Source organism: Bidens hawaiensis, unplaced genomic scaffold, assembly GCF_021521415.1.
Source record: "Bidens hawaiensis isolate Kalapana, Puna unplaced genomic scaffold, B.hawaiensis_p1.1 tig00041814_1, whole genome shotgun sequence".
NCBI classification, from domain to species: domain Eukaryota; kingdom Viridiplantae; phylum Streptophyta; class Magnoliopsida; order Asterales; family Asteraceae; genus Bidens; species Bidens hawaiensis.
Genome location: NW_027505744.1, coordinates 5,335 through 30,431, shown reverse-complemented (window position 1 = coordinate 30,431; position 25,097 = coordinate 5,335). Strand labels below are relative to the sequence as shown.

Genomic DNA, 25,097 nt, shown 5'->3' with positions numbered 1-25,097 from the left:
TGTATAACAGTTTAAAATTCGTCAGCAACACATGCTGATGAATAAGCTGACGCAAAATATTTTATTTACTTAACTACCCCTCGATACATAACTTTGGTCTTGGCCCATAGTGGCTTAGGAATAACCAAGTTAATAACTATTTCACAATTATAAACTTAAGCTCAACTCCAAACCCCTCAGCAAACAACACAGTGTTCAAGATTACTTAGCTACCATTAGTATACCTCTCTCGAACATTACTTAGGTCCGACGCGTCATGTCGGGGGCATAACCAAGTTTAGAGCGGTGTGTCCACCTTCGAACCCCATGTGAAAGGATCCAGACAAACGTACATGGCAGCCTGAGGGCCTGAGATTAGTTTCGTTCATAATGTTTTAGAGATGCGTAATCTCATGTAATCAATTTAACTGACTCTATTAAACTAGTTATAAAAAGTTGGGGCGTATTCACCTTTTGTTTTATAAGCTTCACTTCCCTAATTGAGTTCGTTTTTCTTGTTATCTCGAACCTATAGTACGAGTATAACCATTTGTTATTACTAGATCAACGATCTAGCTTAAGACCTTTAGTTTTTTCGCATATTCTTTTACCTCGATTTTCTTTTCTTTTCGAACATTTAGTTCAAATCATCTTTTCTTTGTTAAACTTTGTTCGAACCTTTAGTTCGACTTTTTATCTTAGACACTACTTTTATTTTTCTCAAAGAAACACATACTTTATTTATTTAAGAAACTTTAAATAACATTTTATTATCAATATTCTTTATCAACTTATATTTTTCATTGTTTTATACTTTCTAGGTATCGAGTATACTCTCGACTCAAGTCTAAGTCAATTTCAAATTACAATAATATTTTATTCGGGCAGAACCCCTTGATTGGCTTAGTAATTACCTAGATTCTTGGGCAACACTTTCGCACACGCACGAATATCGAGGTCCTTTAACGTTCGTATCTTGTCACTTCTTGGTCTCGCTTTCACCTTCCAAAAACATTAAGTGCAAATTACGCCATCAAAGCACCACATTGTGCCCATCGCCCGAGCCCGTGTCTGTGCTCGTGTGCTTCGGGTGTTTCGCATCTTCCGTTAGGACCACTGGTGCTTGCATGACATATAAGAATATTACTATAGAATCTCATCTACTTTGAAAAAGCTTTCAAATATTTCTTACTTTTCATATGGCATGGACTTTATCTTCCTTATTTGTACCCATATGAAGGAGTTCCACTTTCTTCCTTATTTCCATATGGGATGGATTCTATTCTCTCATTTTCTTAATATGAAATTCTTCCAACTTAATATAATCTTATTAATTATTTACCATATTTATCATTAAAATATTTTTGGGTCCTTCTATTTTTAAAATTGACATTTTTTACCCAAAAATAAATATGGTATTTTTCGAGATGTTACAACGAACCCAACCAAAATTTTTTTTTTATAGAAGTGAATACGGACCAAAAAAATTTACAGCCCATGTGAAAACCTTTCTTGCATCCGCCACTAAATCTTTTCTTGTTACAAGACAACCTGGTATGATGAAACAATAATTATTATTTATGATGACTTATGAATGTTTGTCATGACCTTTCAAACTAAGTTGTATAGCTAATTTTTGGTATGCCTATCAGACTATGCGTTGGAGTCAAGCCACCACCAACTTCACAGGCCGCCGCAATCCACCTCACTCGTGAACACGACAATGAGGTGTCGCGAGCGAGCCACAACGTGCCTAATGGCTTGGGTTAAAGTTACCGTTGGATGTGAGGAATGTTTTGGGAATTGGACTTGACCGTTGGACCTTTCCTTTTTCTGTCATTATTTTTTCTATAATTAACTATATAAACACCATCCATCACACACTAAAAAACCTACAAAAAATAACCACACATTCTACTCATTCTCTCCAATACACCCAATTACAAACCAAAAATGAAATGAAATTCCTTTTCTTCGTTCTACTCTTCGGAGGAATACGACCTTATTTTTGAAGTCGGGAGAATAACAGTTAACATGTTGGCTGAACGGTTTCAAGGACGACAAAGACTTACAAGACAACCACCTCTTCTTTGTGATCGAGTGGGCGCTAATGAAACTTTGGTACGTCACTCTTTTAGTCCCGATCCTGTTTGTGATGAAGAACATTCAAGGAATCATTTTCGAATGAGTAGACAACTATTCATGCGCTTATCAAATGATTTGTCGAAACGGTATCCTTTTTTTCAACAATGAGAAGATGCAAGACGTAGACCGTGTTTCACGACCATCCAAAAATGTAAAGCTGCTATTCGTCATCTAGGATATGAAATTTCGTCAAACGCAGTGGATGAATATCTAGTAATGTCTGAAAAAGTATCGCGAGACTCGCTTCATTTTTTTGTCAAAGTATAAATATATACATATATGTTTCGTTTGGTTATATTTTATATATTGTCCGAGGGTTTACTTTACAATGTTTATACATATGGATCATATCGATTTACTCACGGAAATATTTGCGCAAACTAACGTTGTATGATATCTAATACATATACGAGGTGCACGGTGAAAAACATGGTTTCCCCAGAATGCTCGGAAGCATCGACTGTACGCATGTTGGATGGGATATGTGTCCTATGGCCTGGCGAGGACAATTCTACCGGGGTGATCACCCCGACCCAGTATTATCCTTGAGGTGGCGGCCTCCCATGATCTTTGGTTCTGGCGTACGTTTTTTGGGTGTTGTCGGGTGAAATAACGACATAAATGTTATCGAACAATCACCGATATTTAATGACATTATTGACGGAGTTGAGTCAACTCAATCATTTTATGCGAACCGGGTTCAATTCAAGCATGGCTATTACCTGGTTGATGGAATTTACAACGAATGGTCAACGCTTGTTCAAGCTTATGCATCTCCAGTTGAAGATAAATGGAAGCACTTTAAGAAGAAGCATGAATTGGCACGTAGAGAAATTGAAAGGACGTTTAAAGTTATATAGACAAAATTTCATTTGATTTCGAGGCCACTACGGTATTGGTCAAGGGAGAATATAATGGATGTCGTCTACACTTGTATAATTCTACATAACATGGTTCTTGAGGACCAAGGTATGGATATTTGTCAAAATACCAGGGTGACGTCTTACGACCCGAATCGACATTCACTGATGATGAAAAACTCCAAAACGTCTTATATCTCAAGAACCGCGAGGTCCACGGAAACCTTCGTCATGAGTTGGTCGAGCATTTGTGGGTTGGACGTCCTGATGATCTTGTACCAGACTAGTACTATTATTTGTTAATATTTTTTATTTTAATGTATTATTAGTTATTACTTTCCAAATTTAGAAGAAAACAAATGTAAATATATCAGATAATTCGCTGAAGTCACCGCTCGCCTGGACCACAACAGACTCAGGCGACTTCAGTAGTGGCTTCAGCGAGTGTCCACTCAGCACTGCATGTAGGGTTGTCACTTTTACCCGAAACCCGGAACATAACCCGAGAAAACCCGTACCCGAACTAACCCGACCCAAAAAACCCAAACCCTAGAAAAGGCTAACCCGAACCCAAACCGAAGTAATTCGGGTTGGTTCTCGGGTTTGAATTATAAGTTTCGGATCAACCTGAAAAACCCAAATAAACTTTTAGTTTTAAAATTAAATACATTTTTAGGTATAGTAGGCTTAGTCTTAGTCACTAAAATATCAGAATGTGATCTTAATCGACTGTTGTCTTTCCAACTATTATGGATCGATTGTATATTGTTAATTTATTTTTTCCGTTTATTACTAATACTAACCGTAGTTGAGCAATCAAATCACGCCTGATTAAAGACGATTATAGTTCGAGTTAGTTTTATTCTTCTTTTGAATTGTTTTGTCAAGTTATGTTAGTTTATTATTTGAGTTACAAGCGAAGAATAATATGTTATTTTAGTTTTAGCATTGTAGTTATTAATTTTTTTGTTTTTCTAGGAACTTGAAACCCGATTAACCCAACCCGAAAAAAACCGGAACCCGAAACCATGAGAGATTTGGGTTGGGTTTTGGGTCAAGATTTAAAACTTTAAAACCCGAAGAACCCGAAACCCGAAAAACGAACTCGAAGAACCACTATAAAAAAATTGACCAAATGCAACCTTTATTTCACAAATAAAGTTGCATTAGATAAAGTTGCATTAAATCTAGTGCAACGTTTTTGTTAGATTGCGCAACTCTTTCTTTCAAATGCAACATTTTTAAATGATTGCATTTGAAAGAAGCAGTTGCGTTATCTAACAAAAAGGTTGTATTAGGTCTAATACAACTTTGCATAATACAACTTTTCTCGTGAAATAAAAAAGGTTGCTTTATGCCTAATTTTTTTTGTAGTGAACACCTTAACTGCGTGACACAACACACAGTCTCATTGTGTAGATATCTTTTATGCTAGTATTGTGTGGCTTGTAGGCTAACCGAAATAAAGACAGACGTCCCTTTAGGGTATTAACATAATATAATAGAAATAATCTTTTTCTTTTCAAATTATGATGAAAAAAGAACTTTATTTCAAACTCACTGAAAATTGCACGTTGTTGCTGTTTATCCCTTGTTTTTTTGTGTTCTTTTTATTTAATTCTCATGGCATGTGGTGTGGGAAAAGAAAAGACTTTTTGATACCTTTAAAAACTTTTCCAAGAGCGTGGCGCACACAACCCTGATTCCCTCCCATATATACGCAACGAATCTCCGTCTTTAACGGACCAAACTCACACAAACCGTGTTTTCCATCTAATTAACCACAAACACAAAACGACAGCGTTAGTCTCCATGTGTCCGACGGGGTCTTCTCTATGGCCAGCTAGAACCATCCCCGACCTCCGTTCCGCATTCGATATCCTCGACGTCGACCACGACAGCAGGATCAGCCACGAAGACCTAAAAACATCGTACGCCGAAGCCGACGACGGTATAATCGGCACGATGATGTCGGTGGCCGACTCGAACAGAGACGGGTACGTGGAGTACGAAGAGTTCGAGAAGGTGATGCAGAGTAACGCCCCCGCGGGCGTTTTGGAGGACGTGTTCAAGGCTATGGATGGAGATGGTGATGGGAAAGTAGGGTTTGGTGATCTTAGGAGGTATTTGGAAGGTGCTGGATTACAAGTTGATGATGATGAGATTAAGGCCATGATTAGGTTAGGGGATGTTGATGGTCAAAATAATGGTGTTACGTTTCATGGGTTTTTGAAGATACTTGCGGCTTGATTACTATTATTATTATTATTATTATTATTATTATTATTATTATTATTGCGTTGGGATTGATGATGTGATGATAAAGGATGCCATTTGTGGTTATCGGTTAGACCGCCTCTCTTTATTTGTAAAACTTGTTGAGATTGCTAAATAATCTGAGTGTTAATTCCGAAATTTGCTTCAATGTTGATTTTGATCTTGTTATGAATACTTCTAAGAATTTGAGACTTCAAATTCCTAACGGTTTGATTCATTTGGGTGTTATTCAGGAAACAAATACTTTTCTTAAACGATGGTTCCTATTAAAATAACAAAATGATAACATTAAAATAAAGTAAGAGCTAACAGGAAAATCATAGTATTAAAATAATAAAATTGTAGTAATTAAAGTTATAACAATAACAAAAATAAAAATCATAGTATTAAAATAACATACTTAATAGATAATCGATATTCATGAAGCTCGTATAACATTTTTTAAACACAAATTGTTTGATCACTAAATTGACACTCTCTTATTTCTTCATCTCGTTTTCTCTTTTTACGTTTTTAAGCACCATATAGTTTTTAAAAAGCATAATTTCTGAAAACCAATCCAAATTGAAAAGTTCAAGCCATTAACAATCACTCAATCCTAACACATAAATATTAATCAACTAGTGTTTTACCAGGCGCAATCGCGCCAGGGCAGATCGGTTACACCCAAGTGTTGTCAGTCTCGGGTTTGAGGCGGCAAATCGACGCGAATTCGGTCGGTTTCGGTAACGTGCGTTACTGTACTGGAACTAAAACTAAAAACAAAACAAAAAAAATTATTAAAATTGGGATAGACCAATAGGGTGGCGTTGCTCGATAAGACTCGAGCATTGGTAAAACCCGACCGTTGTCGATCACGAACGTAGATGCAGTTAGTCTATGCAAATTCAGTGGCTCCTACTAGGTTTTACCGACCTTTTTGGTTTAGTTACAGCACCGCCACAAACGTTGGTTAAACTAAAACAAAAAGGTAGGTAAAACCCGGTCGTTGGTAAAACTCGAACGTTACTGGTCCCGCACGTTATGACGACAGGTCAACTTGAATGACCGTTTAGTTATTCAATATAACAAAACAAAAAAAAGATAAATGGCTCGATCCAATCATACGGTGCCACATGGACCAATCATTGGTGATGCGGCACCAAAGTTATCATTTATATTATATAATAATAATAATAATATTAATAATTAGGGCCAACATTAAACAAAGCATCTTGTGGCTCAACAAACAAACAATTATCATTAATCCTAAACTATAGAAATTAAGAAAGTGGGAGAATAAAAAGAAAGGAAGTGTGGTGGTGGTTGGCTAGTGTTGCGGCGCTTGTTGGTCGGTCGACGCAATGGTTAGTGGTTGTTGGTCGGCGTATGTTGGTCAGCACTATATTACCGTTGTTGTTTTATTGGGCCAACCAATAACTATAGTCGTCCAAATGTTTGGCTGCCCATGCTTAAGATCGGCCTTGGTGATGGTGTCTTGTTCTCGGTTGAATAGTTAACCAAAACACTACGAATCATTAACACCAATCTATATACATAATTTGAATATTTGTTTGATATCACATTGAAAGATCCTGATTAGGGACTTACAATTGGTATAAGAGCCTATAGACCTATTCTTGGCTCGGTTGTGGTGATATCAAAGATTCAAGAAAATGTTCTGGTTGATAATCAGTGGGTGTTTTTCTGGAAATTAAGATTGCGGGTATTCTAGGGTCCTTCGTGTTCATCAAGGTTAGTTTGAGATATTTTTAGTAGACAATTGATTGATTTGATTTCTAGAATTCAATTCAAATCCAAGAATTCTCGGGATTTGATGAGTTTACCAAAATTAATCTGATCAGGCTTCGTTCTCGTCAAACACAGTTCTCGGGTCTCAAACAGGGTTCCTGGCCAACAGGGTTTTCTGCTTAAAACAAGGGTCCTCAGCTTGCATACAGGGTTCTTGGTCAGACATAGTTCTCGGGATCAATCAGGTGTTTTCTGCTTTTGGGTTCTCGGCTAGTGTGTTCTCTGTTCTTGGGTTCTCGGAAATAGATAAACTTAGTGTTCTCGGCTACTAAGTTTTTGGTTCTTGAGTTCTCGTTTACTACTGTTCTCGGGTTTCTGTTTGGTTTTGGGCCTTGGTTTATTGGGCCATTGTTGTTTGGATTATTATTTTGAACTCTTGGTTGAAATGAACCAATTTTCTTCATATTTAATGTCTTCTTCTTAGAGATAGCCTTGAACTACTAACGTTGCCTTGATTTTTATCAAAATTCCTCTTTCATCAATTTTGTTCAAGAATACCCATTTTATGCCAATAAGCGTTACGCCTTTTGGTATTGGGCATAACTCCCACACATGCGTCATGGTGAACTGCATGATTTCCTCTTACATGTCTTTAACCAAACTACTTTCTCTTAAAGCAATTTGATACTTGGTTGGTTCAAGTTAAGAAAGAAAGCCAGCAAAGAAGCAAAGAGTTGCTTGTTGACTTCTAGTGAGAACTCCATGTTATATGTCTCCAATGATTTGTTCTTGAGGATGAGCAGGATGAAACACATATGGAACAATGTACCTTATTGTATTTGATGAGTGTGTTAGTTAAACTACTGATGTGGAAGCAGTTGTTAACGGAGGAGGCATTGGGGGTAAACAACCGTTCTAAAAAACAACTGATGAATTCTCAAAGATGGGATAAAGAAGTTCATTTTGAGTGTTAGTTGTTTGAACATATGTAGTTCCATGATCAGCATATTGCAAATGATCAGTAGTTTGAATAAAAGTGTTGTTTTTATATACTTGAATCTTCAAAGAAATATAGGTCTTCAGATTGAAAACATGCATCAGCATACTCATCAGGTTTTGACTCATATCTTAAGATATCAAGATTAAACAAATCAACAGGATCATTAGGAACTTTTAAATCACACATTTCATTGAATTTAAGATTTAATGTTCCTTCTATAGCCTTTGTTCTAGAGTTGAAAACTCTGTAAGTTTTAGAAGTTGAGGAATAGCCTAGAAAATAACCACAATCTACCTTTGCTGCAAATTTTGAAATTGAATCTTTCAAATTTAAAATGAAGCATGGGCAACCAAAGGTTTGGAAAAGGAGATTGCTGGTATGATTTTATAAAGAATTTTATAGGTGGTTTTCTCATGCCTATGATTTATTAAAATTCTACTTTGAACATAGCTTGCAGTGTTAATTGATTAATTGCTTCAGCCCAAAAGAATAAAGGTAACCCTGAATCAGCAAGCATGGATCTAGCAGCTTCAATAAGTGTCATATTTTTCCTATCTACTACTCCAATTTGCTGTGGTTGTCTTGGAATGTTGAATTGTCTGATGATTCCTTCGGAGATACAGAAAGTATTAAGCACTTCATTCCTGAATTCAATTCCATTGTCATTCCTTATGATTTTTACTGATAGATCAAATTATTTCTCTACTTGTACAATGAAGTTTTTGATCTTTTCAGCTGTGTCATCCTTTGAGGGCAAGAAGAATGTCCAAGTGAATCTTGAATAATCGTTTACAATCACCAGACAATACATTTTCTTTCCAAGACTCAGTATTCTAAGTGGTCCAAAAAGGTCCATGTGTAAGAGATTAAAACAAGGAGTGATTTTATAATTTTTTTATGGATTTGTATGAAACATTGTGTTGTTTACATGTCAAACATGCAACATAGTTTTTATCACAGACATATTCTTTGATAGGTAGACCTCTAACCAGTTGTTTCTTGGTTATATTGTTAATTATTTACAAATTAACATGTCCCAATCTTCTATACCATAAGTTTGTTTCATTGGTTGATGCTTTACTAAGAAATTATGTTGCAATAGGAATTTTGTTATCCCTATGCATATCTACAGCATAGTCATTGCCACTCCTGTTTGCAATGAACAACCAGTTTTTCAATTTGTTTTGCACATTGCATCTTTCCTTAGTAAAGAAAGCACCATACCATTTATCACACACTTGTGATACACCTAATAAGTTGAATTTAAATTTATCAATCAAATTAACATCATCAAATGTTAACTTACCTGCTTCTATTTTACATGAGCCCAAAACATTTCCCTTTTCATCATTTCCAAAGGATACAGCTCCCCATCCATGTTACTTAAATTCATAGAGGAGATATATTTCATGCCATGTGCCTAGAGCCTCCACTATCCACATACCATAAATTTTCCTTACATGTGAAAGCTCTCTTCACATATAAATAAAATTGGTTAGAAAGATTAACCCAAGCCTTGTTGGTCTTGGGTTTTGTTGGGATGAGAAAAGACTGAAGGAAGATTGTAATTTTCTCAACCTCCCTGAAAATGGCTAAGTATGAAAACCAAGCAAACTTAGGCCTCCCAACAAGCTTTTATTTGATCTAGCAAGGTATTTTGCTTTACCAGCAAGGTTATCTTCTAGAACTCCTCTTAAGTGATAAACCGAGCAAGGTTCACTTTGTCTAGCAAGGTTGTTCTTCAAAGTCAAGCAAAGTTTGTTTCATAGCAAACTGTTGACTAAACCAAGCTAAAACCAAGTCTGTTGGTAAATCTAGCAAGCTTTATTCTTAATGAATAGTGGTCCCAGCAAGCTTGAAATAAGTTGATAAAGAATTTACTTAAGGACTTCTAACGAGCAAGGTTCAACTCAGAGCAAGCTATATTGTTACCAGCACACTTGGGTTTGTTTAATAAGTTAAGTTAACAAAAGGTTGAAGGGATATCTGAAGAACAAGTTTGCTCGTCAAAGTTTGATATAGTCAAGGGGATTGAAGTCTGCTAGATGAATATTTTCTAAGGAAAATATTCTAAGTAAAGCTTGCCTAGAGAATTGTTCTCCATCACACTTAATGGTTACCATGTCTACTCGATAAAGACAAATGTTTCAAAGCTTGCCCGAAGACCTATTTTACACTTAGCATTTATTGTAATACGTTGGAATATGATTGTATTAATCATTAGGTTTCTAAAAGGGGAATTTCAGGTGTCAATCTAGGCCTATAAAAGGAATATTTTAGGGCAGACAATATGCCTGCGACAGACTAGCGAATATAGTGATTTGACGCAGACTCACTTTTGTACGGAAATCTGTCATAAATTCGAACATTCCACCTTTAAACCCTAATCGATTTTCATTGTATCCTTCATAATATTAATGGAAATATTTTGAGTTAATTGTGTGTGTTTGTTACTTTAGTGTCCAGTGTGCAACATCTAGAGTGTTATTGATTTTGTCATTAATACTTTATTGTTCTTTACAAAATAGTAGTGTCGTTAACCTTCTTGTCAACACTTCGGTGTGTGTTACGAAAGTGATTTAGTGAGCTATCCTGAGAGAGAAAGGGGCCAACAAGTGGTATCAGAGCTGATTTCGGCTATTTTATAGAAGAACTGTTGCTGGATATTGCTGATTTTGAAGATGAAGAATGACGTCAGCTGAGAACTGTCACATTGGTTTGTGACGTCAACTGCCTTGTTTTTCGTTTTTCAAAGATCTACAATATTGTTGTGGCTTAAAAGTGTTCCCTTACTCAGATCTATTTTAAAGTTGTTTTTTGCTATAGATCTTGCTCTAAGCAGTCCAGATATATTAGATCTGAGGATTTTGTCCATAGATCTAATTATTTTTCAAAGATTGTTTATATTTTGCTCAAGTTTGTTAAGTTTTTCCTTGTTTTACAAAATATTTCAAAAATACCAAAAAGATGCTTGGATCCTTGTACGAGCAAGAGGTGTCTACTAACAAGATACCCAGATTGCATGGACAGGAAAACTACATCAAATGGAAGGTGTTGTTCGAAGCTGTCGTCTGTTACAATGATTTTGAGATGTGGAACTATATTAAGAATGGGCCTTATGTGCCGGATGGAACATGAAACAATCAAACTCTTGAAAGTCGAATGAAGAAGAAAGATTAAAGAGCATTAGCAATGTTGAAGCTGAGTTTATCATGGGAAATCTTAACAAGTGTAGCTCATCACACCACATCCAAAGAAATGTTTGATGATATTGTTGAAATGTTTGAAGGCAACACCAAGTTGAAGAACATTAAAAAGGATAGATTGAAGTCAGATCTTAACCGATTCAAGTATAGAGAATGTAAAAAACTGAGGTATGTGTTGCAGAGATTCATGGCAATTGGGAATGAAATCAGAACAACTGATCTAGAAATTACTGATTATGATTTGACCAAGAAGTTATTGTCGTCTCTTTCGGGTGAATGGTACACTACTAGTAAATTCATCAAAGAAAAGGAAAATTTTCCTCAACTGAAGCTAGATGATGTCATATGCTTTTTAAAAGCAGCTGAGCATGAGATGATAGAGAACAACATCATCAAAGAAGACAGACCAAGTTTCAGGTGACAAATGCTCTTATAGCACCCATGGGAAATCTGTCCACTAAAAATCAAGAATAGATTCCTATCATAGAAGAGCCAAGTGAATATGGTGGTGACACACCAAGGGGTTTTGTTGCTGGCAATGCACACAGTCAAGGTGGACAATCCAGATTTAATGTATAAATGATTGATGACAATGATACATCCTTTATGGCCAGTGGACATGCTCCTTATGGTGGTGGTAATGTCAATCAAGGAAATGAATATCAAGCTCTAAATGTTTACCGAATCATACAATGCCTTTGTGGCTAAGAATCTGATTCATACTAGTGTGGTTCAAGAGGTCCTTGAACAAATTGATGCTGATGACTTAAAAGATATGGATCTAAAATGGCAAGCTGCTATGCTAGCCTTGAGAAGCAAGTGGTTGTTGAATAGAACTGGAAGGTCCTTTGTCTCTGGTCCAAATGACAGAATAGGATTTGACAAATCAAAAGCAATTTGCTACAACTGTCAACAACTAGGACACTTTTCTAGGGAATGCAATCAACCTAGACAATTCCAGAACAAACATCCAAAAAATCAGTATCAGTACCAGAATCAGAATCAAGGCCATCAGTGGAACTTCAATAACAGTTACAATAACCAACAACCACATAATCATTATCAAGTAGTTCCCCAACATCAAAACTTTCAAAGAAACAATAAAAACCCTCCACAAATTCTTGCAAATCCCAACATAAACAATGTCAACCAACCAAGAAACCAAGGGAATGTTTCATTAGCTGCACAACAACAAGAAAGTGATTTTTATTGGAGTAATCATGCCAATGACATTGAAAAGGCAAATGTAGCATTCATGGCCAAGATTGAAAATGAAGCTGAAGGCTCTTCATCTCAGGTACATTCAAATCCCTCAAAACTTGAATTACTTGAAATGAATGAATCATTAAGAATAACAGTGGGAAAGTTACAAAGTGAGTGTTTTAAAAAACGAAGTATGATCAATGTCTATGAGGCAAGTGACTTGACTTATGTGGAAAGACTTAAAATTTTGGAACAGGATTGTATGGATAATTACATGGTTCAATCCAGGATATGTCACTGAAATAGAAGGATTGAAGAAGATGTTTCTCGATGAAAAGTTGAAGAGCACTACACTTCAAGTTGAAAATGATTTCTTAAAAAATTTAGTTTCAGTTGGAAATATTTTTGGGAAATTAAACAAGATCAAGGAGGAAGATAAATACAAGGCTGTTCCTCCACCTTTCAATGAAAATTACTCACTGAAGGTTGATAAGGAAAAGAGAAATTCCTACCTTGATCAGTTTAGAGAAGTATTTAAGGAAAAGAAAGAATTTATTGAAAATTATAAAATGGTTGAAGTTGATGACAAGGGAGAGTTTGTGATGAAAGAAGAAGTGACTGATAAGAAGAATGTTGAGATCTCTATTGGTGTGCAAGTGTCAGAAGATAACTTTGATGATGATTTCTTAAAAAAAGATGACTTGAGTGATTCAAGTAATCAAAGTTCAAGTGATGAAAGTTCAAAGGTTGGAATAAAAGGCAAACCAAACTCAAGGAGCAAGATTCTTGTGTTACCTAAGATTACTCCCAAGATAAAGAAACATCATGAGAATATGAGAAGGGATCACCAATCTTTTAACATATGTGGTGGATCAAAAGTTAACTATAATTCAGTTAACTATAATTCAGTGAAGCCTCCAAGAAAAGAAGCACTAAAAGACTAAAGAAACTGTAAACAGTGATCAATGTATTCCTGTGTACCTTGTTTTCTCAAATCAAGAATTATTTGATATTGGTGAATTAGAAAGTGTAGAAGAGTATGAGAGAAGGCAATCAAGGTATAGGGAAAGCATTGATAAATATCCAATCAATATGGAGAGAATAGTCTTTGTCAAGAGTTCTGTGGAAAGATAAGACACAAAATTGAGGAGTTTGTACCTTTCTCAATTGATTATGATGGTCTTAAAACTCAAAGAACCATTGGAGTTGATCCCCCAAGACCAAGTGAAAGATTTAAAAAGGGGAAGTCAAGTGAAAGCTTCAAAGGAAGAGTGTGGTGCAAACATTGTGATGAGTATGGACATCACACAGATTCTTGCCATGAAAGATTTACTTTCAAACCTGTTGATGTTCCAAATTCGACAATGTTTGGACAAGACTTTGGTCTTTACAAGAAAAAGTATGATGAATACATGGGAAAGGGCAAGAAATCATCTGATGTTACTGTGAGAAGGGCTGAAGTAAACAATGAAAAGAAAAATGAAGTGAGCGACAAGAAAGAAAAGAAAATTGTTAAAGAGAAAAAGGCTCAAATGATCAAACAACCTGTTAGAATAAAACCTGATAAGGATGTTAAGAAAGTGAAACCTGTTGACCAAGAGAAGTCAACAGATGGTGAAGGAAAGGTTAAAAGGGAGGTTTTCAAGAGAAAAAAAAAACAAGAGAGTTAAATGATGATGAGAAATTTATGTTAAAACATGGATTTGAACCCCAAGGATTTCTTTAGAAACCAAGAAATGAAAATTCTATGACAAAAGAAACACATGTGACATATGAAACACTTGTGACAAATGTGAAGAGAGAGTTTGTCATTGAGGAATGCAAAAGCATAGTTTCATATGTGGGAAAACCATATGAAACTGGCTATGACTATGAAGACCCCAAACCCAATGCAACACTTGTTCAAGTCACTGATGATTTGCAAGCTGATATAGCTTGTATTTCATCACTTAACTGGTCATTTTTCTTTGATTTGTGTAGGAACAGTCCACACCAATCAATGATGTATGGTATATGGACAGTGCATGTTCCTGGAAAATTACATGTGACAAGAGGTCACTGGTGAATTATGAAGTGAAGTTTGAAGGACCTGTTGGATTTGGCAGTGATTAGAATGGAGGGAAAATTGTAGGGAAATTAATTCTAACCAATGGCAAAGTGTCATTTGACAATGTATTTTATGTGGAAGGATTGCAATATAATCTTTTGAGCATCTCACAAATGTGTGATAAAGGTTATAAGGTTGGTTTTGATGATTCACACTGTTTCATCCTCAAACCTGAATTTGTGATTCCTCTAGATATGATTATGATGATGGCTCCTAGAAATGGAAACTTATATGAATTGAAAATGAAAGATGCTATCTCTAGGGGTGGATCTTGTTTTGTATCAAATGCCACTGAAAATGAAACCAAATTGTGGCACAGAAAGCTTTGTCATGTTAATTTAAAGAACATGAAAAAACTTGTTAAAGGTGAACATGTAATTGGTTTACCTACAAGGGAGTTCAAGCTTGATGACAAATGCATTTCATGTCGGAAAGGTAAGTAGTACAAGTCATCACGCAAAGAAAAACTTATAAACTCAATTGAACATGTACTGGAAATGCTTCATATGGAGCTTTTTGGTCCTATGAGTGTTCCTAGTATAGGGAAGAAAAGATATCGCCTAGTGATTATTGATGAATTTTCAAGATATACTTTGGTTTATTTTCTGAATTCCAAGGATGAAGATGCTGAATTGATAAAGAGTTGTGTTACAGGGATTGAGAACCAACTAGATGTGAGGGTGAAGGCTATGAGAAGTGACAATGGGACTGAGTTCAAGAATGGTGTGATGAATGAATTATGTCTTGCAAAAGGAATTCTTCAACAATTCAGTGCACCTAGAACTCCTAAACAGAGTGGGGTTGCAGAAAGAAGAAACAGAACACTCATTGAAGCTAAAAGAACCATGTTAGCAGAAGCTTATCTGCCCGTCACCTTTTGGGCAGAGGCTATCAACACTGTTTGTTATGTTCAGAACAGGGTTATTCTCAACAAAAGTCAAGACAAGACTCCTTATGAGATTTTGTTTAAAAAGGAAACCCTACATCAAGTTTCTCAAACCTTTTGGATGCAAGTGTTCTTTATGTGTTTGTTGGATACTCCACACTCTCAAAGTCCTATAGAGTTTATGTGAAAGATCATTTGAGTGTGATTGAATCTTCTGATGTGATATTCAATGAAAACTAGTTTAATACAGTTGATGGAGCATCTTGGTTATTTGATCTTGAGAAGTTAATCAAGTCTTTCAAAATTTATCCTGAAGACTTTGATGAAACTTTGTATAGAACAAGTTTCCAAGAAGGAAGGTCAGAAAAGAAGGTTGATTTGGACAAGTTGTGGTCAAAGGTTGCAAACAAAAATGCTGAATACTCCTTTGTCAAAAATGTTCCTGATAATGAACCAGAAAATGAACAAAATGACAATCTTGAGCAATCGCCTGTTCAAAAAAAAAATCCTATATTGTAAAATGAGCAAATTAAAAATCAAAATGAACAAGAGCAAGTTGTCAATAATGAAATAAAATCTGATGAACTGATTAATCAAGAACAAGATGAAAGACAACAAAATTTTGAAGAGTTGTTTCAAAATTTGAACTTTGGAAATAATGTTACTTCAACTTCACAACAGTTAGCCGAAGAATCACCTGAAGTGAATGATGCAACAACAAATACAATAATTGAGGAATTTGATATCAATGACACAAATATTTATTCAAATATGTCTACAGATCTGGTAGTGCAAACTTCCTTTGTTGAAAGAAATCATCCACCTGAAAACATCATTGTAGATATTCATGAAAGAGTTACAATAAGTGCATATGAATCCGTAAACACTTGTCTGTACTCCTGCTTCCTATTCCAAATTGAACCCAAGAACATTGTTCAAGCACTAAAGGACAACAATTAAGTGGAATCAATGCAAGAGGAGTTGGCTCAATTCAGGAATCTGCAAGTGTGGGAGCTTGCAGATAAGCCAAGAGGTAAGTATGCCATTGGAACAAAATGGGTTTTCAAAAATAAAAGGGATGAGAGAGGTGTAACATCCCATTTTCTCGTTTCGGTTAATAAAATAAAATATGAGTTATTATGAGTCGGGTTATGAACTTGGATTAAAAAGAAAGGAAGAAAAGACCATGGGCTTAAGCCCATGACCCATAATAAATACACATAAATTACTCATTAAGCCATCCATTTCACCCATTCCATACACCATACAAAACACACACTTTAGTTCTCTCTCATGTTTCTCTTCTCTCTAGCTGAAATAACCAAGACAAACGAGCATCGATCCGAAGTAATAATGTTATGATATCTTATGGATCCAAACTCGCTAGATCTAGTCGCGAACGACGAGCCGACACCCTCAACATTTAAAGTCACGAGATTCGGATGGAATCGGGTATAAACCGGTCAAAAGACGAGCTTAGGGTTCACCCTAGCTCGGATCTGGGTCGAACGGGACGAAAAATGGTGAAAACGGTGCAAAATACATTTTTCCGGCCACCGCCCGGTTTTCCGGCACGGCGGCGCCGGAAAGGCGGGCGGATTTTAAGAACGTCAGAGAATGTTTCTGACATTCTCAGACCTAACCCTAGTTCGTTAGCGGAGACATAACGAATTAACAAGCAATTCGTTATGCCCATTCGTTCAGAAGAGATAACGAATTAGAAGCAGTTCGTTAAGCTAGTCGTTAAGTAATTCGTTAACGAATGAACCCTCACTCGTTAACGAATGAACCCTCATTTATTAGAAGGTTCATTTTTTACAGAGGGGCCATTCGTTATACAGGCCAATTCGTTATAAGGGTCAGTTCCTTTCAAAGGCCAGTTCGTTATAGAATCCTCATTCGTTAAAGAACAGAATAACGAATTAGAATTTGAGAACTGGATAACAAATTAAACTATGAAGGAATAACAGAAAGGTCCCTGGACTTGAGATAAAATGGAATAATTACAAAGAAGCCCTCAGACTTTATGAATTAGCAAATAAAATAATAGTAAGAATTCTAATGAAAAATGTGTTAAGACAGTTAATGAAAATAAAATTTTCCATTAGGGGCTACCACCCCTAATAGACTATGAAGCTCGACCCCAGCCAGGGGCTCTGCCCCTTGGACCCTGCTAGGGGCTGCCGCCCCTAGACCCCTCTGCCAGGGGCGCTGCCCACGGACCCCCGTTCATTGAGGGTTATAATTAAACTAGAAATACGACATGGGTAGTGATATTTAATTGATACATGTAATTATTATACAGTTAGTCGTGCACAAATAAAGAAAGGAATAACCATTAACGATGAACGTAACCGAGTTCAGGTGAGTGTCTAGCCCCACTTCCTTGTTATGTTTTCGGGGTTGTGTGCATACTCGATGTGATAGTTAATACACTTACCTTAAGTGGTAAGTGTATGCCTTGTATGATCCATGTATGAATGAATGCTTGACGGTGCGTGAACGATCTTCGGATATTGCATGTACCACCAGGTGGTAGTTTAAAGATATGATTGCTATATATGATGTATGTGTATGTATGTTATATTATATATTAATGTTTGATAGTACGTGAACGAACTTCGGATATTGCACGTATTGCTAAGGAAAGTATGTAAAGAAAGGTATGGTATGGTTGCACGGAACATATGGACCAGACCCTAATAATATCTGTGAGGATAGGGACCAGACCCTAATAATATATGTGAGGATAGGGACCAGACCCTAATAATATATGTGAGGATAGGGAGCAGACCCTATAATATCTGTGAGATTATAGGGCGGAAGGCTCTTTAAGTAGTATGGATAGTTATGCATGTAATATGAAGGTAAAGAAAGTATGAAGAATGAATGTATGAAAGTAATGTGAAAAGGTTAAGTATGAATGGTGTACACACCTTCGGGCATGTGTGCAAGTATGTGAACTAATTGTATATTGTATGATTAACTAGAACTCACTCAGCGTAGCTGACTTTTAGTATGCACGCAGGTGAGTAGGATGAGACAGCTGGCTTGAGTGGGGACACATGGCAGAAGAATAATAATCTGGCATCTGAAGACTCATGATGTTTTTATTTAATGTTTTAATTTTTAAAGACAAGGATGTTTTAAGACATGTTATGAATTATTATGTAATGTCTATGAAAGTTTTTATCTTCCGCGAAGGTTTTAGTTAACTATAATATTTAGAACTGTGTTTATGAGTACATCCAACGTCCAATGTGAGGCACCGGCAATGGGGCCTTACAAGAGGGATAGTAATGAAAAATAAAGCAAGACTAGTTTCACTAGGCTGCTTACAAGAAGAAGTAATTGATTTTGAGGAAGTGTTTGTACCAGTGGGAAGGCTAGAAGCTATCAAAATCTTTTTAGATTATATTGCTTCAAAGAATATAAGAGTGTTTCAACTGGATATTAAATCTAATTTCCTAAATGGAAAAATTGAAGAGAAGGTGTATGTTACTCAACCTCCAGGTTTTGAGGATCCTGAGTTTCCAAATAGAGTCTATAAGTTTAACAAAGCTCTATATGGATTACATCAAGCTCCAAGAGCTTGGTATGATGAGTTATCAAACCACCTGCTTGTTAATGGCTTTCAAAGGGGAGAAATTGACAAAACCCTCTTCAACAAACAAAGAGGAATAGATTTACTCCTGCTTCAAGTATATGTTGATGATATCGTCTTTGGGTCTACAAATGAACAAATGTGTTTGGAGTTTGAGGAAGTAATGAAGTCAAATATTGCATGAGCTCTATGGGAGAAATTAATTTCTTTCTTGGATTGCAAGTTCAACAAAAGAATGATGGAATTTTCATTTGTCAATCAAAGTATGTGCAAGACATGTTGACCAAGTTCAAATGTCAAAACTTGAAGACTGCTTCTACTCCAATGGACACACATGAGAAGATGATAGCTGAAAAGGGGGAGCCTGTTGATGAATATGGAGTATAGAACTAAGATTGGGCCACTAATGTATCTAAATGCTTCAAGACCAGACATTATGTTTGTTGTTTGTGTTTGTGCAAGATTCCAATCAAGTCCAAAAGTCTCTCACATGACTGCTGTCAAGAGGATTTTTAGATACTTGAAAGGAAAACCTAATCTAGAGATTTGGTACCCAAAGAACAATGCCTTTGATCTAATTGTTTACACGTATAGTGACTGTGATGGCTGCAAGATGAGTAGAAAGTCTACATCTCGTGGATGTCTATTTCTAGGAGACAGGTTGGTGTCATGGCAGTGAAAGAACCAAACTATTGTATCAGTCTCAACTGATGAAGCTGAGTACATTGTTGCATCTGCCTGCTGTGCACAAGTCCTTTTGATTTAGAATCAACTGCTGGACTATGGTTTGAAATACTTGAACACTCATATCTTTATTGACAATGTTGTTGCTTTGTTCATAGTTAAGAACCCAATCCAACACCCCAAGACCAAGCACATTGAAATCAAACATCATTTCATTAGAGACTGTAGTGAGAAAGGACTGATTAAAATGAAAAGAGTTGATACTAGTGACAACTTGGCTGACTTATTCACCAAGCCACTTGATAAAACTAAATTCCACTTTCTCCTGAAAGCTTTAGGAATGATCAACTCTGATGAAGTCTACTTGATGATGTGTGCTTCATGTGCTAACTGACTATCTTTAGAAAGGTCTTGTTGAGTGAGTTTTACTTGATGTGTGATTGAAAATGCATGTTCAACTGATGTGTGCTTTAAATGAACATTTGTGTGAATTAGGTGTCTATTATGCTTAGGCTGTTTAAATTCAGTGAATGTGTGTAATATCAGGATAAGTGTGTCTGAATGTGTTTTTGAAATGATAAATATGTGTGCTTATCTGATATTTCTGAATATGTGGATAATCTGATATGATGATATGTTTAGACAGAATAGGGTTTGCATAATTAGTCTTGAATGTACATTATGTTGAATCTGCTTGTGTTGATGCATGTCATTCATATTGTGATTGTTCTTGAATATGTTACTTTCTGTTGGTGTCAAAGTATGTCTTTGTGTTAAAATTGCATGCTCAAATTAATACTTTTCAAGATTTCACAAAACACTTTTGACAAAACAGAGCAAATTGATGGTGTAGAGACATGATAAGATTATTCAGTTCAAAGCTTTAAAGAACCTTATGGGAAATGATAGTACATTGATTATTTATGCTAACCATATGGATTTAATAGGCTAAAAATACTATTAGTGCAGTCATTAATATGTATAGTTGCTTTCCATGATGTGTAAAAACTGAGGTGATATAAACTTATTGAAAATGCTAATCTTAATGTGGAAATACATTGTTGAATATGCATGTTTCAAGATAAATCTCTCCGAATGATAGGCAGAAAAGTGACTACCTAGTCATACACGAGCCTGTTGGTATTTGGTCACCAAAAATGAAACATCTTATAGATATGCAAAGAACAAATGTGAGCAATATTTTATTATCAACCAAAATTTGAAATGTTCACAAATTTTGAGAAAAATGCAAACATGATGGTTAACTATAGAACTATAGAGGTGAGGCATCACTATAAGTCATAAACACCTTGAATGGATGGCTAGTAAGTCCGTATTGCGTGGCATGTAAGTCCAACGTTCAACATCAATATATTTGAAAGCTTTGAAAAGAAAAATTCATGAAAATTTATATGTTCTGTCATAAAAAAATATTTTGACCAAATATCAGGGGGTTGAAGTCAAATTGGGGTGATCTGGGGAAAGCCAAATAAGCCTTGAGAAGAGATATGGGGCATTCTAGTACAATAATTGTTATCCATTTTTGTATTACACAAATTATTTGAACCTTGAACATATCACCAATATGTAATGAAATTCATGCTAAGTTTAGACTTGCTATTAACCTGCCTGATCTGTCATAATAATGCTAAAAGTGAATATTGAGAGGTGACTTAATCAATATGATCCCATGTTGAGATCTTTTCATAAAAGAAAAGGATTTGAAAGGAAACAACTGAAATTTGATCACTTAATGCACCATTTGTTCTTAAACTTTGAACATTCATGATAAAACTGTTTGAAATATGGTTAAAGACAAAAAACTTTGAACGTTCATGATAAACTTTAACCTTGAATATGTCTGAATATGTTACTTCTAGCAAGCTTTGATGATTTTTAAACTTCTAGCAAACTTAGATTCTTTGATAGGATTTTAAACTCATTCGAGCAAGCTTAATGTTTGAGTATGTATGAATATGTTATTTCTAGCAATCTTTGATGTTCTTGAACCTTCTAGCAAACTTAGTCGTTTTGATAGGATTTTTGACTCATTCGATCAAGCTTGATGATTATCTATACTTAAGTGAATTATTCATTTATTATCGGGTAGACTTTGATAATGTTATGCTTTCAAGTAAACTTGGATGTTTAGAAAGTTATTTTTGTCAAGCACACTTGATAATTGCGTGATACATGTATGAATATGCTTTACATATCTGTTTCGAGTAATCTTGAGTGTTTTAGTTGAAATTTGTATTTGTGTAGAATACTTCATAGTTTTGGTGTTATTTTCTGAAATTACAAGGGTTTTTCAAGTAAATTTTGTTTACCGAGAAAACTTCATGTTTAGAGCACACTTGTCAAATGGTGACTCATTCCAAGTGTTCTTTAAGCATACTTGTTAATTTCAGAAAATTCCCAGCAAATTTTACTTTTCGGATACACTTTGTGTTTAGAGCATACTTGTATATCAAAGGATAAGTCCTCTCTAGCACACTTTGCATTCTTGAAGTATTTTCGGGCATACTTTAACTTTAAAGTATACTTGAATGAATATTTGTTAACTTTTTCCTATCATAAGTAATATCAGGTAAGGTTTGTGAAATTCGGATATTCGAGCAAGGTTGACAATTAGAGATATCTCGTAGTTATTATTTTTGGATTCTTTGATGTACTTACTTGATTATTTGTCTAGTGGTTTATTTCTCAAACAATCTTGTATATTCGAGTAAGTTTCCTACATCATATCTACTTAGTGTTATTTTTAATTACTTTAATATATGAACAAACTCTGGAACAAGCAAGCTTTGCAAATAAACTTTAACGAGCAAGCTTTATGCTAACATATTTAAAAATGAATTTTTGGCACAATTCATGAACAACACGACAAAATGCATTTAAAACCCACTTTCAAAAAAGGTATATTTCACACTTCTCTCTCTTTCCACTATTGCATTATTGCCAGTTCACTCGTTCCAGAATCTTAAACGATTAATCAAATTCCTAACCTAGATTTGTCAGCCCACTAATTCCGACTCGGTAAGCATCAATTGACTGTTTTCCGACACTCCTTATACGGAATTAGGGATTTAATTTCATCTTCACTAACATATCTGTTTTTATGTGTAGGTTAACAATTTGTCGAAGAACAGGTTCTTAAAGAAAATCATTTATTTCTTCTTTAAACTGTAACTTAAAACATGTCAAAGTTACGAACTTTATAACTAATCTTCACTTTGAATTTGTTTTTATTTGTGATTGTGCAGATATGAATTATCCTTTTGAGAAGAAGCACAACATGTGCGCTCTTCTCCAGGTCACTGATGACAATCGACCGGTTGAACTCATGATAAGATGGCTGCAGCGGTCAAATCTCCTATTTGCATTAACAGAAAGTCCGGTCATCTATAGAAATCATCAATTAGATTTGTTGCATTCGGCACAACTGATAGATGATGAATTTGGTAGACGTATTGAGGCTACAGTAGCAAGGCAAGAAGTTATAATTATAGAGCAATTGATAAGGGCCAGTCTACAGTTGCATGATAATGTGGAGGCCCCAATTCATTTTTCAACCAATCGTTTGTTAAGAATATTTCAAGAAACGATGGGATATCAAGGCGATGTCCATGAGGGGCAGTTCAAGAAGGGAATGTTCCCAAATCTTTACAGATTTTTAATTCACTACATTTTACAAGGTTTTACTCCTAGAAAGGGTTCATGGACCCTGATGAGTAGGGAGATTGCCAATGCCATGGTGGATGTTGTCTACAACCAGCCATTTAACTTTTCACGAATGATATTTGAAGGATTGGCCTCGAAGTTGAGAAAGGAAGATAAGGTTAAATTTTTGGTTTACCCAAGATTCTTACAAATTATTTTTAACAGGATGATACCTGAGCTACCAACCTTGGGAACAACTCATGCTTTGCAAGATCCTAATGTTTACAATAGGATAGCAAGGTTGGCAACAACAAGCAACTTTAATCCAGAAGTTGACTTTGATGTAATTCCATGGTTGCTTGATAATGAGTTAGAGATTATGGTTGTTCCATAATCACCTAGGGTGACTTCTAAGGATGAAGTGAGTGATGATGAAGATGGTTCTGATTCTGATGATAATGCTGATGATGGAGATGAAGATGATAATTTGGAGGAGATTGTTGAAGAAGATGTGGCTATGGCTCAGGGGGAGATTCCAAACCAACCCATTCCCACACCACCAATCTCACCTAAACCAAGACCAATCCCCACCCCAACACCAAGACCATGAACCGTATATCCCATCCCCACTAATATCACCAATCCATATCCAAACTCCAATCCCCAATCCCAATCCTTACTCAAACACCTACCCAATCACCAACCCAAACCCAAAACCTAAACCAAACCCAAAGCCTAACCCAAACCCAAGACAAACCTACACATGAACCATATATTCCTGATCATGTCCAAGTCCACCTCATAAACCAGCCCAACACACCATATCAATCACCAACCCTATCACAAAATGATGACCAACCCAATATAACAACCTTTGAAATCACTCACACTTTTACACCTTTAATCCAAAACCTAAACCCATTGCCCTTTACCAGTATAAACATCTTTGAAAGCTCACCCCATGAACCCGTCCAACCCCTAACCAATATTCCTGACCCATTCCCAACTTCACCAATCTGTTCCCCTTCCCCTGATGTCTATTTATTTAAAGGTCACTTGGATGTTTTAGTTGAAAATGTTGATTTAAGGAGGGAGAATGAGGTGCTAAGAAAGAGGAACACAGAACTTGAATCATTGTTGGCACAAGCACAACAACGGATTCAATCCCTGGTCACTAAGGTTGAGAAGACCTCAGCTGTACCAAAACAGGGGGAGAATCAACATGTGGTCAACTTGATGGGTATTGATATTTTGAAAAATTTGTGATGTGTATGGAAGCAGTGGTGATGAAGATGATGAGGATAGGAATGAGAAGGGTGGATATGATGATGATAAGTCTGATGGTGGTGAGCAGAGCTACAATGTTGAAGAGAATGATGATGAGGAGGAGGTTGTGCATAAGAAGGTGGTTAATGAGGAGATGGTTTAAAACATGGATGATGAGAATGTTGATAAGATTGTGAATGAATAAAATGTGGACGATGAGGATGATTTAAATGTGTTGTATGGTGAGTTTGATAATGTTGAAACTCTGTTAGAAAAGGAGAAGGAAATTGTAGTTGAAAAAGCTATTGATGATGAAAAAGTTGATAAAATGGTGGATGAAGATACGGAGGACTTATTTGCTCAAATTGATAATTTTCCCAGTGAACTAACTCTGGTGAAGGAAATTGGTACATCCAGGCCTGTTACTTTAGAATAAGAAAAGAGAAAATCAAAAGGAAAGGCCATTGCTGAAACTAAAGATCAGTT

The 25,097-nt window shown here is 35.8% G+C and overlaps 1 protein-coding gene across 1 annotated transcript; it reads left to right on the top strand.

The window, feature by feature from the left end:
- The first annotated feature begins 4,796 nt into the window (after positions 1 to 4,796).
- On the top strand, positions 4,797 to 5,234 carry LOC143615076 (calcium-binding protein CP1-like). Its single transcript, XM_077088315.1, has one exon. It carries the CDS (start codon positions 4,797 to 4,799, stop codon positions 5,232 to 5,234), a length of 438 nt encoding a protein of 145 aa, XP_076944430.1.
- Positions 5,235 to 25,097: the final 19,863 nt, after the last annotated feature.